This window comes from Rhamphochromis sp. 'chilingali' (genome assembly GCF_963969265.1).
Source record: "Rhamphochromis sp. 'chilingali' genome assembly, chromosome: 20".
Classification (NCBI taxonomy): Eukaryota; Metazoa; Chordata; class Actinopteri; order Cichliformes; family Cichlidae; genus Rhamphochromis; species Rhamphochromis sp. 'chilingali'.
The window spans coordinates 23,918,035-23,935,370 of record NC_137947.1 but is presented as its reverse complement, the minus strand read 5'-3'; the positions used below and the strand labels follow the sequence as shown (position 1 = coordinate 23,935,370).

At 38.0% G+C, this 17,336-nt stretch overlaps 2 protein-coding genes across 3 annotated transcripts in view; one reads left to right on the top strand and one right to left on the bottom strand.

Annotated features, from left to right (window-relative positions):
• kcnh1a (potassium voltage-gated channel, subfamily H (eag-related), member 1a) overlaps nucleotides 1-3,125 on the top strand; it is a 57,978-nt gene extending 54,853 nt beyond the window's left edge. For both annotated transcript variants that reach the window (XM_080868927.1, XM_080868926.1), the window contains one exon: nucleotides 1,235-3,125. In XM_080868927.1, the coding sequence (XP_080725053.1) occupies nucleotides 1,235-2,104 (870 nt within the window). In that variant the 3' untranslated portion in view covers nucleotides 2,105-3,125. The remainder of the gene's footprint in view (nucleotides 1-1,234) is intronic.
• A 106-nt stretch (nucleotides 3,126-3,231) lies between these two features.
• Nucleotides 3,232-17,336, bottom strand: part of hhat (hedgehog acyltransferase) — a 29,919-nt gene continuing 15,814 nt past the window's right edge. Inside the window, exon 12 of the mRNA XM_080868528.1 lies at nucleotides 3,232-16,122. Coding sequence (XP_080724654.1) covers nucleotides 16,037-16,122 — 86 coding nt within the window. The 3' untranslated portion in view covers nucleotides 3,232-16,036. The remainder of the gene's footprint in view (nucleotides 16,123-17,336) is intronic.

The following is a 17,336-nucleotide window of genomic DNA, read 5'->3' as shown; positions in this document are numbered from 1 at the left end:
ACTGCCACATAACCTATTTTAATCAGATACTTTCCATTTGAAAGTATTTAGTGCAGCAGAAGAATATTGTTAGAGCTCATTGTTGCTTCTAAATATGTTAGAAACTGGGGTGATTAGCCTGTAAGTGGACAATAGGTGGTAAAATGGCAGGTAGCGATGCAAGGCAGCAGTGGCATTGACATGTCAGAGGGAGAGATAGATTTATTTAATTTATCTCTCCCTAGAGAGATAGATTTGCAGATTAAATAAATGACCAAATTGGGAGGATGTTTTTGTTACAGCGTGAGGACAGTAAAGAATTAACCAGCACAGCTTCAGTTGAGTTCCCTGCACTAGCTTTACTAGACTAGATTCTTCACCCACACCCAACCGAAAAGCAGGCTCAATAGGCAAGCAGACTAATAATTCCAGGGAATTGGACTACTGGGAACAGTTCTATACAAGAACCGGTTCTCGAGTTTCAGCACTGTCATGTATCCTTGGGAAAAACAAACAGCTACTCAAATTGTTTCACATTTTCATCTATTAAAATCCAAAATGTCAAGAGTAGTTTGCGCTTATTTTCATCAGCTTTTTTTGGGGTTTTGCTTGCAGACCTTAAAGTTGAATTGCTTACTGACAAAATGAATGTTATATGTTGAATGTTAGAGTGTGACGTTAATGAAGGTTAATAAAGTATTCCTGAACATGTGAATACAGAATGTGTATTTTGTGTTTTTTAATTATTACTTTTAATTAATATTAATCCCTAATTAATGAGACAAGTGAATCACTGGATTGGGAGACTGGGATTGCGACATTTTAAAGCACAGAAATAAAGCTACAAAGCTAAAAACTGAAAATACAAAATGCCTAAAAATATAGTTGTCCATTAGCATCATCTGGGTGGTAAACTGACAGTGAGCCTTCACGCACTGAAGCCAGAGGCTTGATATGAACTTTCCCTGTGCGCCATGGGAATTAGCCTTTTTAAAGTGACATTTGCAAAGAACACACATTTTGACATATTGGCAATCTTTCACACACAAATTCTACAATCAATAAGAGAGATGGTGAAAATGATGTTGATCTGCTTTTGTACTACTTCAGGAGACTAAACTGACATGGGTGTGAGAGTAGTTTGGGTATAATTTTTCTTGTGTGCTGTCAAAATCTGAAACTTTTGGTCAATAAACTTTGTGTTTGTTTTTTAATGATGGTCTTTTAGTCATAAGAATTTTAAATTCTCTTTCAGATCGTTTTTCGAAAGATCAGTGATGTGAAACGGGAAGAGGAGGAGAGACGGAACCGTAAAAATGAAGCCCCTCTGAATTTGCCACCAGATCACCCAGTACGAAAACTTTTCCAGCGCTTTCGACAGCAGAAGGAGGCCCGCATGGTGACTGGGAAACCAGAAACAGATGAACAAGACATTGAGAAGGGTCCTCTCTATGTGGACATCCCCAAAATTAAATCAGCTATTACAACTACCAGCATTGTCACTGTAACAGAAAGCCCAGCTACACCTTCATCTTCAACTCCTCAATCGCCATCACCTCTCAACTGTACGGTCGCAGACAAGGCAAAACTGCAAGTGCCATCGTCCATTTCTTTGGTTGGTGGCCGCTCTGCTGAACCACCCAAACTGAAAGGCTGGGGTCGCTTTAAGGAGTCGATGGCCAAAGCTGACAACTGGAACACAGTGTCTAAAGCTGAATCCATGGAGACTTTACCTGAACGAACCAAGGTGCAAGAATCCCCAATCTCTTTAAAAAAGACGGACTCATGTGACAGCGGCATTACCAAAAGTGAGTTACGCCTGGACAAAGTGGGTGACTTCCGCTTGACGCCTCAGGACCGCAGTCCTGCCCAGCCTCCAGAAATGAGGCATTTCTTCTACCCCATCCCGGAGCAAACACTTCAGGCTTCACTGCAGGAGCTCAAGCTAGAGCTAAAGGATGACCTTAAGAACCTAAATGTTCGAATGTCAGGCCTAGAGATGCAACTCACAGAAGTGCTAAAACTCCTGAAAGCCAGCCATTCAAGCTCTAGCTCTCCACAGCATCTTTTTGACATTTCTAGACCTGCTTCACCAGAAGTGGACAAAGAGGATATCTTCTCTTGAAGAATGAAAGAGTCATCCGGCAACAGTTGACCTTAAATTCAGCTGAATCCAGTAATATACAGATTACTCGGATAGCTGAGACCACACTGGGTATACCATTTAGATTAGGCAGCAGTGTAGTAAGATGCACCAGCCTTCATCCTAGGGTGTACCTACCTGGTAGCAAGGTAACGTCGTGCTGACAAGTTGAGGTCGTAACCTAGATTTTTGTATCTTGGAATCTAATATCTGAAGGTTACACAAAAACTGACAGCTCTCTGTTTGTACATACGTTTGATTTATCTTTCCGCTGCACTATGATGGAAAAATACTTTGAGGGGTGGCATTTTATGAAAAGTCTGTTCAGATTTTGGGGGAGGTAGGAGAAGGAGGTATCTCCATTGGAAGGTTCCAATGGAAGCAGCATGACCCACTGGTTTGTTAGCATTTGTAAGAGATTCTTTGCATGTCACATAAAGTAGACGTCTGCCTCAAATAGCAGTTGGCGCATATTTGATTAATTGAGGCCGCACGCCGATCCATTTGCATTATTTCACATTGACAGGGAAAGAGGACAGTTTTTGCAGATGCTGAATCAATCTTAATGTAATTTCCTCAAACAGTTATGTAATTATATCAGATGCCAGAATCATTATGAATTAAACAACAGATAACTCTGCCCGACCAATCTGATTTTCAAAAACATGTTTGAGCGCAGATCCTAATTTCAATAAACCACAAATAGATGTGCTTCATGGAAAATTGAATGAAATGCTAACTAGTGAGGCAGCAAATGGCAAGTTATCCCTCTTTCCTGATATCTAGGTTTACTATGTTACAGCTTTGGTGATACATACAGTAATTTTATAGGTACTGACTGTGGCCAAAACCCTTACAAATATAGAAAGTAATGGCGATTTGCACAATATTTGTAAACTAAAATTTGTGTACAATAAAACAGGCTGTTAGAAAGTGGACTGAGATCACCAGACCATTTTTGACTTTAATGGTCCCTTAAGTATATTTTTACATTTTAATCCTGTTAACATGCATGATTTAACATTTCTGTTTGTCCTCATTTTTACTTGAGAAAGCAAACAAACAAAAAAGCTAATATTAGGAGGTCTTTTCGGAGCACAAATTCAGAGTGAGTGTGTGAAATGCAGATGATCTTGAACTGTTTTAAATGTGTTTACTTGCTTCTGGCTTTGAAAAATTGAAGAGTTTCCTTCAGAGTGGGAAAAATCTTTAACCCCTCAACCCCTTTATAATATGATGCAGTCAATACAAAAAATGTGTTGCAGACATTCAAATGTTTTTTAAAACGACACACTTGGTGCAGTAATGCCTGAATTATGCTTCAGCGGGAAATCTACGGCATAACTTACAAGATAACCGGAAACCCCTTTTTTAACCGTACACCTTCCACATAACCTGATGTGCCCCTCCCAAGAAATATAACTACGGGACGGGTCGACATAGCCCACGACGACTGAATGCCATGGAAGGTCCAGTGTAGGGTTAAAAGGGGTGACTGGTTACATCGTCAGTTATGCCGTAGACTTTCCACAGAAGTCCATATCACGCATAGCTGTTGTAGGAGTGTTTCATATAGATGGTGTATGTTTATGTTAATATATATTATTTAATTGTTACAATATACACTTTCACTTCATCAGGTACACCTTGCTAGTACTGGGTTGGACCCACTTTTGCCTCTAGAACTGGCTTATTTCTTCATGACATACATGTAGATTCAATAAGATGCTGAAACATTGCTCAGAAATTTTGGTCCATATTGATGTGATGGCATCATGCAGTTGCTGCAAATGTTCCCCTTTTTAAGAAAACAGTCTGAGATGATATAATTTTGTGACATGGGACTTTATTCTGCTAGAAGCAGGCATCAGACTAGCTGACATTTTTCCAATCTTACTACTGTCCAATTTTGATGAACCCTTGTGAATTGTAGCCTCAGTTTCTCGTGGCACCTGGTATGGTATTCTGCTGCTACATTCGGTGATGCCCTTCTGCATATCTTGGTTGTAACTAGTAGTTATTTGAGTTTCTGTCGCCTGCCTTCTCTGACTTCTGGAATCAAGAAGGTATTTTCACCCAAACCCAGTTTTCCTTTTTCAGACCATTCTCTGTAAACCCTAGAGGTGGTTACGTGGGAAAATTCCAGTAGGTCAGCAGTTTCTGAAACACCCAGAGCAGCCTGTCTAGCATCAAAAACCATGCCACTTTCAAAGCCACTTAAATCATCTCTCTTCACTGGATATCTGCATGCCTAGATGCATTGTGCTGCTGCCATGTGATTTGCTGATTAGATATTTTTGTTAAGCAGTCAAACAGGTGTACCTAATGAAATGGCTGGTAAGAATATAGATTTAATGTGATTATTTTTAAATTTTTTAAATGAAACATCTTTATTTTATTTTACTGTGAACATGCTATTATTTCTTTTTAATATCAAAAGACTTGTTTTTCCCCAATTCCACATAATCTTCAGTAGTTGTAGCGTCTAACTGGCCAAGAAGAGCTGCATTTGTATCATACAGACATTTAGTTTATACTGTGAGCAACTTGCTTTACGTAACACGATGACTACTGTAGACTCTGAGGGTAGAAATTGAATGTTGACATAGAATGCTGTATTTTTATCAAGTCCCAAAATGTATTTATTTATTTATTTATTTATTTATTTTTTGTATTGAACACCAGCATCAGGCAGATTCCTCCAATCATTATAAATAAAATATACAATAACAGGAACAATCTCTACAATTTCATTTTTCTCGTTAACTCTTGTTAAATAGGGATTAACTCAGATTGCAATAATTCCTGCATGATAAATACTAAAAGTTTACATATATGCCAAATATTATCAAATTTGTCCTTCGACTTTAAATTTAATGACCAAAACAAATTGACACACGTTTCCGAAAGCAAACAAACAAAAATACAATAGACAATCAATGTGATCAATGTGGACAGGCTGACTGAGTGGAACCTAAATGAGAAAAATATGCATGAAACAAAGTAAAGCAAAGCAATGCACTCTGGTATTAAGCAATAAAAAAAGGCACAGTTAGCTTTTACAGTACAATTTAGTTCTAAGATATCCGTCGCCGCACTTGAGAAACAATGAATAATGGAAGAAAGTTTCATAATACTCTGCAAATGTGAGTCATTTTTTAAACAATCAGACTGCAGGTAATGAAGCCTGGAAAGTGGTTGCAATCAGCTGAAATAAAGTTTTATATCACTGAAATTAACGCTTGTATTTCTAAGACGAATAATATGACTTTTGGTTCATCTTTGGAAAAAGGAGCTTTACTGAATTTATCCAATAAAAGCACTTCTTTTCATGAGAAAAAAATAACCATTTTTCTTTATTATTCATCACTCATGGATAATTTATGTTCCCTGCGCGCTTTCTCCGTCACAAAAGACAAGCTGGGACGGACACAGCTGAGAGGAAAAAGATGCTGAGGTTTTTACTCCAACACTCATGTTCCATCAAAAATTCAGCCTGCTAAAAATAAATGGGCATGTCATCACAGAAGTGAGAACTCATTAGGTTTATTGCCAGTGTTTGGGGGTCTGCTTCTCCAAGAATTGTGATCTCAAAACCAAAGAAAAGGCACTAAAAATCACCATGGCCTCTCGATCACAGATTATTCATGAAGCTGCTGCGCAAGAGTTCACAAATCAAAGGGAGAGGAAAAGAGGTCAGATGGCATCGCTGAGGAATTCAGTCACTGTAATGAAAGAAGGATCTAAAGATTATGTAACTCAAGTCTTTATCTTAGCAGCAAAATCAACCATCAGATGTTTTTAAACGCTTTGAAAGTGCAAACAGATGTGACAAAAACGTATTTATTATCTATGAATAGATGAGATGAGGATGATCATCTCATCTAGTCATTATGTTTGAAGCCAGCAGAGTTCAACGCAGACTCTGATAATTGACAAATTTCTGGCTGTGAGCCTGCAACTCTTTTCTTTTCAGATCTGTTTTTGTAAGTGGCTATTTTAATGTTCAATTTCAAGTTATCTGAAAAAAAAAGAAAAGAAATGATAGGGTTTAGTTTAATACCTGCTACTGCAGCTTTCACAATTTAGCATATAAAGCATGGTTACTTGAACAAAACTCATTCCCAACACGGTAGGATAAATCCAGTAAAGTTACTGTGCTATTTTAAGAAAAAGCAGACCTACTTTGGCGGTTTTGAGGCTACATTTGGCAAATGCTAAGTCAGGTTTACATCAATAGCATGCGCAATTCTTGAAACAACATTAAAGTATAATTTAACAATATCTATGTTGTGAGAAGATTTAAACCACACTCATGTCTGTGCAATAACTGCAGAATAATGGGCCGCTCACATAAACATACTTAGAGAGTGATAGGATGCTTTGTGCAGCCCGCTGAGCACCCGAGATTTAAACTCCACTTTATGCAAATGATCCAACAACCACACAAGAACCAGTTACACCCATTTTAGTGTGCACTGAAAACTAAGCGCAGCGGTTTAGTACTCTGCTCCACCAAGGGTAGGGAAATTGCTTCAGCGCATACATACGGCTGTAATCATTATCAGTCTCGTTGGTTTTGTATAATAACAGATTCAACAGTGGTTTAAAAACTGTGTAACAGGGAAATGAAGTGTGCTGTATGGCAGCAGCATGCCCCCCTCCTCCTTCATCCTTTTCTCTTGCTGTCTCCTAAGAGACAGACAGAAAACCCAGAACTCATTAAGGCAAAAAACTGAAATAGTTGCAATTGTTACCTTGATTATTTGGATTTTAACTCAGTTCCACCAACAATGGAAAAACTCAACGAATACCAGTAATCTAATTTATATGTAATCCATATGTGATTACAGGAGGCTTTTAGAAAGAAACATTTCTAGGGCTAACAATGGATTTGTAGTCATTTAGATGTCAACACTTTAAATCTTCGTGTCAAACAGAAGATTAAATGAAAACACCTGCACTGATTTTTTTTTTTTTTTGTTGTGAAAAATGGCACATTAAAATGGATCTATTATGCTTTTTCTTGTTACAGTTTTAGAGGCTTTCATTAAATATGGTGAAAGATTTAAAAAAAAAAGTAAGGTTAGTACATGTGCGACTAATTCCTTTTAACCAAATGCTCAGGTTTAAGAGTTTTTCTTGTTTTTGTTTTGTTTTTTTTTAACACTGGTTGATGTCAGAGAAAACAGATATTCCTAATATGGTCATCTAACAGAAGCTCCTCCCACCTGTTAAAATCTGTGAGAGGCAACCAATCACCAATCAATATCAGCCTTAAAACAACTTGATTCAGACAGTGGATGAACTGAGGGGCTGCACCAAGGCCTAGCATAAAGTTTTTAACGTTTATTTTGAACTGCGAATCATACAAATCTATTCTAGTGGAGTCCAAGAATAACAATGTGAAGCTGGAAATGAGTGTAACTGGTCCCCTTTAAGATATAATATTTTCACTGAAGCCACAATAAATTGTTGTTTCACTTTATCAATGACAGAGCTGGTAATATTCATATATTTAAACTTTTATTATGAATGACACAACCTATGACTATCATTTGGTATGTACCTTATTCCATCATTGTGATCGGTTTTATTCATATTGTAAATTTACTGTTATATTACTTTTACATTTGTTGCATTAAGGCATAAAACCAAGTCTGATTGTTTTCAAAATGAAAATAGTAAAAAACATGAAATCTGATTCATGCAGCTCAGTAACAAAGATATGGCCCGTGCAGGGTACTCTCACTTAGGCCTGTGGCAAGGCCATAAATATACAATCCTAAAAGGGATGCACTCTAAAATGCTTGAAAGCAATATGTAGTTCTTTGCTTTAACATTTGTAAAAAACAAAAAACTGATCCAAAAAACAACGCAAATATAGAAAACATTAAGTTACCAAGTACAGCACCACGGTTTCATAACATCAACATTTACATATTAAAGTCGTTACCTTTGATTGCTACTGAGAAGCATGCAACACTGTGCCTTCATGATATTGCCCCATTCTCCTTTTCCAAGCAGCATTAAATACCCAAATTACTGTTGCTCCTTCGAGAAGATTTACACTGATCTATTTTTGTGGTCAGCTATGGAAAGCTGCCTAGTTAGCAAACTCTACACAGAGATATAGAAATAGATATATAGAGAGATATGCACAAGTTGTACTGCAACGTTTGGATTCTTAAGAAAGAGCAGAATTTGAATTTTATGTATGGTTTATGTATTATGCACATGCCTCTATGTTCACGTCATGTGATGAGAAATGTATTTTAAGCACAATGGAAACTCCGTGTTATGAACTGTGACATACTGTGCTATTCATAATAAATATTTTATACATGCTGCACGCTGTCAGATCTCTTCAGGCAATGGTTCACGGGTGTCTTTCGTGTTGTTGCGTTATGGCTCCTCTGTTAACGATTAGGACGCGTCTCTAAGAAGGTGTAACTCAGCAGGTGTATTCTGCTGCTGATCTTCTTATGTCAGATAAGCCTCACACTTTTGTGCTAATTTAAGAGGATTCTTCACTGCCCCCACTGATCCTCCTTAGTGCCACAGATGTGATTATCCCAATGAAAGACATCAACTAATGGAAACACCTGAGCCTTATCAGAACAGCAGAGTCCAGATTACAATGTACTTCTGTTACTTAAGGGCAAACAAGCTTGTGTCATACAAGTGTTTAAACACCAAATTGCAGACCAGTGCAGGTTAAGCAATTTAAACTTTGGGGACAGTCAGTTGCTGTGGCATGATCATGCGAAACTCAGGACCCTGAGGCAAGGTAATAGCTTTCAGTTATGACACATCTGACTAAAAATTCATTAATTCCTAACCTAATCTTCTTGAATCCGTACCCCGAAGCTGTTTACTTTCATTATTGTGCACTGTGAATAGCAAGAAGCCCAGACTGTTTTGCCACATTGCATGAAAAGCACAGATTACTTAAGTACTTAAACATAAAGTTTAAAAAATGTTGACAAACCCCTGAAATGTAAAGAGCAGATGCAAATCCCTTGGAGTTGGTAGCCTTGGTTGCCAAAAACTGTGCTGTGGCTCACTGGTCAAACTTTAAAATGTAAAATTTACTCTTAATAAATTACATGTTCCAGGCTTTCATAACCGATTAATGTGAAGATTTCTTTCTCTTCTACCAACGTGGCTGAATAATGAGGTAAATTAATCTCAATTTCTGTTGAATGTCTTATGGTTATTTGATTAGTTTTCATGAATTTTCACATTCAACTCTCCACAGTTTGGTTTGCCATGCGACAAAAAATTTTCAACCTCTCTTTAAGGATCAGTCTGGAAAACAAAAGGTAACAAACAGTTTCAGTAGAGCTGATCTCACCAATTATTACACTGATGTGTCATATACTATCACTTTTGTCAAAACCTTTTTCAAAATTTCACCAAAGAGCCACAGTGGTGGACTGATTGTAATCGATGTACTCAATCACTGTCCTAAAATATGTAGTAAACACTAATCTGCTGTTACAAGAACATTTAATAATGTATTTTAAAAAATATTAGTAAATAACTAGGCCCAATGGGACACAGTGGGTGACTCAGAAAAACATTAAGAAGATAAATTGTTTTATGTTTTGGCACGTTCAGATGTTTCTTTCTTTTGGCAACTAGCTTTACACACCACATTTTGCATTCATTATAGTCATCAACCTTAGAATAAAGCTGTTTTAAAATCATTTTTGCATGATGATTTATGGAAGGCTTAAAGAGTTCCTCTGTCTAGAATATGAAAATTTAAAGCCTGTAATATACTGGCAAAAAGCTCTCAGAAGAGCTGACATTTTTAATGGATTAAAATAGAAGCTGAGGCAGAAGTAGTAGGTGCTGGCACCCAAAAAATATCTGGCTACAACACAGTATTCAAAAAGTGTCAGCTTCTCTAATGAAATACTAAGTCATTACATTTTTTTCCACCACTCATTATGATGTCAGTTAAATTCACAATCTCCCCTCCATATAATGAAAAAACTTAATAGATATTAGCCATCAAACACATGTCAAAAAGACATATGTTTGGAGCAATGCCTCAGTGACTCTCTGTGCCTGAAAATGATTTCCCTATCGTTATTACTGAAGAGGTTTCAGAGATCCCTCTCATCCTCTGTGTCATTTCTTCACTTGCTTTTAAAAAAATGGGGCAATTGTGCAGGAGTAAAAATTCACCATCAGCGTCATTAGTTACACCTTGCTAGTTCCTCATCGGACTCCCTTTTGCCTTTTTCAGAACTGCCTTAATAAAACGAGGTGCTGGAAACAGTCATCAGAGATTGTTGAAGAGAGAAGTTGAAGATTTGTCATCTTCGCATCCATGTTGTGACTCTCCCATTCCACCACATCCCAAAGGCGCTCTATTGGATTGAGATCTGGTGACTCTGGAGGCCATTTGAGTACATTGAACCTATTGCCAGGTTGGAGAAACCAGTTTGAGATAATCTAACCTTTATGACAGGGTGCATTAAGGGGCCCAAATTATGCTTTTCAAACCATTACACCACCACCACTGGCCTGAACTGCTAATAAGTGCAGGATGGATTCATGCTTTCATGTCATTTATTTCAAATTTTGACTTAACCATACAAATGTGACAGCAGAAATCAAGACTCACCAGAGCAAGCAAGATTGTTCTAACCTCCTATTGACCTGTGTGAATTGTGATGCCTCAGTTTCCATTTTTAGCCGATAGGAGCTGCACCTGGTGTGGTATTCCACTGCTGTAACCCATCTGCGCTGACGTGGTGTGCACTCAGAGATGCTCTTCTGCGTGACTTAGTTATTTGAGTTACTGTTGCCTTTCCATCAATTCAAAGTAGTTAGCTATTTCCTTTGACTTCTGGGATCAATGAGGCATTTCTCCCAGTGAACTGCTGCTCACTGGGTAATTTCTCTTTTTTGGACCACTCACTGTAAACCTTAGAGACAGTTTTTTTTGGGAAAATCCCAGTAGATCAACAGTTTCTGAAATACCCTGATGAGCCTGTCTGGCATCAACAACCATGCTATGTCCAAAGTCGCTTAAATCCACCTTTTTTCCCACCATGTCTACATGCTAAAATGCAATGAGTTCCTGCCATGTGATTAGCTAATTAGATATTTGCATTACGACCCTTAGAAATGTCGAACAACACTGATTAACACGGAGTGTATATAAGGCTATATTATATTTATTCTTAATATGCACAGTATAATACCTGGTTTTGAAGTAAATGGAGTGAATATTGAGTAATATACATTGACATTTAATCTGGCAGTGTAACTTTGAACATACAATTCGAAAGTGCCTTAAATACCCCCCCCACACACACACACACACACACACACAACAACAACAACATCTATCAGCTCTAATGCACATTATTCAGCAGTGTCACTCTCACATGTGTAATCAGCCTATGACTTGCAAAACCCCCTTGAAACAAAAGCTTTACAGTAAAGCACAAATGGATTGGACTCCTCTGCTGTTTCATAACCCTCAGTGTTAATCACATTGCTTTGACTGAGCAGGCACATTCTGACAGTCCTTGATGACCAAGTACTTGACAGATTTGGACAGATGGCAGATGAGTTTTGCAACAAAATGAGATTTTACTTTTGTCTAAATTTAGTTGTTATGTTGACATTTTGGAAATGAAAGGTGATTTAGTGTGTAACAACAAATAAGCCAAAAACAGCTTGTCATTTATTACATCCCAGATGTAATAAACTGATAATCAACAGGATTAGTGTTTTCAATCAAAGGCTGCAGTTGGATATGCTTTTTTTGTCAACCGTCTACATCTGATTGTTTTTTGTGGAGAGCTACAGGAAGACGGTTGTTACAGGAAAAATGATTCTATGTTTCTTTACCTTCTTTTAAATGTGCAAGCATGCCCTTTTGTCTATGGTTAGATTAGTTTAGAATTATCTTTTTAGACTTTCTCAGCAAAGACATACTGTTTTGGGACATATTGTTTTAGATTGTTTTATCTCTCACAGCTTTCTCCCAGCTCTCTGCTGACGAGACTAGCGCCACATATGGAGTTGTTTATTTTATCTGTTTTGTATTTTCTTATCCTGTTCTCACTGTCTTTCCTATAAAAAGTGCCCAGCCTCTGTACACGTTGTGAGTTGTTCTGAACAGCTTACCCGTGTGCACGTTAAAGCATAAAAAGTGATCTTGTCTCATTGTGTCTTTATTTCTCCTGGGTCTTTTACAGAGTTTTCCCCCAACATTTCTTGGTCCTTCGAGCCGGAGCGCCTCCATCGTGTCCCATCTCCGTGACCAGTCCACGTTGTTCGTCTGTCGACAGCTCACACACCAGGTGTGTGATAAAAGTCCAGGAGCGTTTAAATTCGGGTCTTGGCCAACGTCTTAGAAAGCGACCCACGGTGGTGGGACCCGATCGAGGTGGACCAGACCCGGCGACACTGACCAGGTAGATACAGACACACTGACACAATCTTGCGTAAAAGCGCATTTTGAATTCAGGGAATTTAAAATAGCGGAAGTAGCTCGTCGACTGGTAGCTCTGGGAGCTCGTCGACTGGTAGCTTTGGAGCTCTGGGTAGCTCCCCCAGCTGGGTCTAGACTGGGTCTAGGGAGTAAGTAGCTCTGGGAGCTCCCCTTATCATAAGGGTTCTGGTCGCGCGCGCGTCGAAGCTGTGAATGTGAATTAGAGATGGACCGATCCGATATTACGTATCGGTATCGGTCCGATACTGACCTAAATTACTGGATCGGATATCGGAGAAAAATAAAAAATGTAATCCGATCCATTAAATATCACGAAAGCACCTCGCAAAACTTGCAACACGCCGTAACTCGCCTCAGAACGTTAGCAGTCGGAGCAGTATGCATCACATGATAGAGCGGCTGTGGCATGCCGGACCTGTAGGTGGTCTGGATAGCATGTGGAGCTTCGCTAGCAACCTGGCATTTCATCTCGGACAAAGTTATCCCCGAGAGAAGTAAAGCAAGTGTGTAAGTCCATCTCTGAATGTTTGTAAAGCATTCCCACGTTAAGCTTAACAAGCGACTGCCTCTCGCTCTCCGGCTGCTACTTCAATCGTGAAACTGCTTAAATGATCAGCTGATCGGCTTTTCTGTCGCGAGTCCGTCTCTCTTGTTTGTTTTTGGTCCACTTTGCACCAGAAAGAGGAAACCAGCGGCTGAACAACAGCAGAACGTTTAAGCTTGATAAGCTGTTGTTAGAATTTATTTAATATTACTTTCTACTCCAGGATCTTTTTCTACGTAGCTGACGGCTGGTAACTGTGCAGGGGCGGATCTAGCAAAGTTTAGCCAGGGGGGCCGATAGGGCATGAACAGGGAAAAGGGGGCACAAAGACATACTTTTCTTTCTTATTCTCATTTAAAATGTCGAGCTTTTAATAAATAATTATCTGACACACAAAGTTTTAATTTGATGTAAAATGAATAGAAGTCAATTACTGTATATAGTGACTATTAAGTCTAATATATACCCTAGTAAGCTATAGTACTTTTTACTTTGGGAAGGTACCATCTGTGCAGTCTGCAATTTTGTTGAAGAAAGATGTTGAATCTATTTAATATTTCTTGAAAAATAATTGATTTCTGTGCATTTTTTTTCACACTGCATCAAATTAAGGTTGATTACGTCGATTAAGCATCATGAGGTGGCGCGTGAGGGGTGGTTCCTTATTTTTTATTTATTTATGTTTGTGGTTGCTGGGAGTTGGAACCCTATTAGTTAGGTTGCTTAATATTTACGCTAAGTACTCTTTAAAATACCAGAATAGGGAGGATGGTGTAGGTTTAAGTTTATTAGATTGATCAGTATTGCTGAACTATGAAATTTTTTTTTGTATACAGGTATAACAGAATAGCTTTAGTGTAGTTGTTGTTTTAAACTTGAGTATGAACTTGCAGACTTGCAAAATGCAGCAAGATATTTAAAAAACAGTTTTGTTGATTAAAAAACACTATATCGGATTCATATCGGTATCGGCAGATATCCAAATTTATGATATCGGTATCGGTATCGGACATAAAAAAGTGGTATCGTGCCATCTCTAATGTGAATGTGTGTGTGTATTGTTTTAATTAATGGAGCAAGCTGAATTTTCACGGTCCAATAAGAGACTGAGCTGCTCCTACTGTGTTTTTCTTTTACTGCTATTCACTGACGTGCTGGTGAGTTGAGAGAACGGTCGAGTTCCGTCTCGTAAAGTTCACACCGCTTTTGGAAATAGTCCGAAAGTAGAAGGGCGTGTGAGCAACCACTCTCGTCTCTAATACCAGCGAAGGTGATAGCAGCTGTATTGTGTATATATTACTTAAACAAAAATAAGTAAATACATAAATAAGATGGGTAATCAAGCAAGTGAAATTAAAACTCACTCCTGCTGACGAGCAGTGGTGAGAAAAGAAAAGTCCAGACGCCGGACAAAAACAGTGTCTGTAAACTGAGAGATTTAAGAAAACAAAATATAAACAGTCAGAAGAACAGAACTCAACTGCCAGTTTAGTAAAACCAGAAGACGAGACACTGTGCAGTCCCCACAATCCTTTTAGTAAACCATCACTCACTCCTGCAGCCGCATCTGCAGCAACACCCATATCAGGAAGAACATAATAATCCCTTATTAAGTGAAAACTAGAGATCACAGTAGTTTTGTTGTAGTTTTCATTTTAAATATAAGGTTTTCATCCTTTTATTTGTTGTAGTTTTCATTTTAAATATAAGGTTTTCATCCTTTTAAACATAAGGTTTTCATCCTTTTATTTTTTGTAGTTTTCGTTTTAAATATAAGGTTTTTATCCTTTATTTTTTGTAGTTTAGTTTTATTATTTTTTCTTGTTTATTCCACTTGTTATTTCATTTACTATGATTTTCATTTACTATGATTTTCTTTGTTCTTTTTATTATTTTATTTTGTTTTATTCTTTAGACCAAATGATTTCCATTTCTGCTATGCTGACATTTTGAAAATTAAAAAATTGCTTAAGATACTTAATAAATAACCTTCACAGACAATTGTTGTATACATTTAAAATAAGTTAAAACAGGAGGGAATGTTACAGGAAAAATGATTCTATGTTTCTTTACCTTCTTTTAAATGTGCAAGCATGCCCTTTTGTCTATGGTTAGATTAGTTTAGAATTATCTTTTTAGACTTTCTCAGCAAAGACATACTGTTTTGGGACATATTGTTTTAGATTGTTTTATCTCTCACAGCTTTCTCCCAGCTCTCTGCTGACGAGACTAGCGCCACATATGGAGTTGTTTATTTTATCTGTTTTGTATTTTCTTATCCTGTTCTCACTGTCTTTCCTATAAAAAGTGCCCAGCCTCTGTACACGTTGTGAGTTGTTCTGAACAGCTTACCCGTGTGCACGTTAAAGCATAAAAAGTGATCTTGTCTCATTGTGTCTTTATTTCTCCTGGGTCTTTTACAGAGTTTTCCCCCAACAACGGTACTTTCTTCAGCTTCCTGCAACTCCAAGCAATACCTTGTCAAAGTCATATAACCAAGAGAGAGATTCAGAGTCCACATTTTCTTTTACAGTTTCTTAGAATAGCAGTGATTTCATCTAGCTTACTGCCTCAGAGCTGCTATTACAGACTGCCCTAAATTTTCAGCAATTTTATTACAGTTTGGGTGCACTTACATTTCACCCAAAGTTCAGAAAACTTTCTCTGTAAGTATCAGCTTACAGACAAATTTTGTGCAGACTTGCGGGTTTTGGAAAGTGGCTGCTCAGCTGTACTTCAGCCAGGTTTGGACAGGTTGTGTGGCTATGAGCCAGGTCCACCACAGTGAGACTCTGGCTGGTGAGAGCAAGGCAGTGGAGTCAGCAGGTTGTTGTATCTGTCCAGTAGCAGGGATTCTCAGTCACTGCTCTTAAGTCAAGGTGACTCACGGTGGGTGAGGAGTCCACTCAAGTCCAATCTGAGCATAGCAGTAGAGGAAAGCTAGCATTGGTGGGGCCATGGTAGACCAGCCTGAAACAAAAAGAAAGCAAATATATTTGCATGTTTTTCGATTTACAAACTATCTGGATAATGCAGTCTGTGTTGTTGTCAGTTATTTAATTATGAATGAAGCTTAAACGCAGCTTAAAAGTATATGCTAAGTGAGTAGGTTTGCTCATTTCCCTGTGCCATACTGCATCATGTTACGTTTTTTCCCTCCTTTTTCTATATTTAGCTGTTTCTCCGAGGGTCGTGCAGGCAGGTAAGGACAGCTGTCTGCACCTCCTCCCCAACTGGCCTGCCTCCAGATTATCTCAGTAACCTGCACCTGCACCCACAATGCTTTTCAATGGTCTATTCTTTTCTATTCATGCCAAAATCTAATTCACGCACACACTGGCTGCTTTATGCACAGCTGTACTGTCAGTTTTCTGTCTGCGTAAAAAAAAGGTTACATGAGCTGAGGCCAGAAAAGCTTTATTATGATGCAAAATATTTTAATGGCGCACGGAGGATAAGTTTTGTGTTGTGTAGTATGCATAGTGCGTTTCTGTCTGATTGCAACCATCTTTAAGAAAAGCCTTGATGTTTTAGTAAATATGAACTAATTATTAATCACATTGGGTATAACCATTTTCACATAAGCTATCATTATATGAAGCCTTTCTCACCTGTTTATTCATTATTTAAAGCCCTCTAGCCTACATGTACATTATGAGCCAAGACACCCCAGTGTTTTGCCTTTGCAGGTATCTGCATTTCATTAACACCCTCAGTGTGAAATATGTTCTCCAGCCAGTTATCCAATCTTTAATGTGGCCAACAACTAACATAGTAGAAAGGCAAAGTTGAAAGAAACACTACTAGCCAAATATAACTTCAGAAATATGTTGGAACTGATTGTATTTTTTAAAAATGTATTCGGTGCTTTCGTTTCTTCTTGATTATTCGCAATGTTTTTTGCAGGCAACTAAAATCTAAAAACAAAATAAAACCAACTGATGACCAGAACAACTTTTCAGATAAAAGAAGAAACTTAAAAATTGTAGGTTATCTCTTTTTTTCACCTCTTTGTTTATATAATATCACTAGAAAGGGAGAAGTAGAGGAAAATGTGATTGTTTTCCTACCACTGACAGTCACTCAGTCATTTTTCTATGGACTCTGTCCCATTTCCTATCAGTGGATTATGGATTCACCCAGCTAACAAAGCTAACTAGCCATTGCTAGCTTAGCAACTCTAT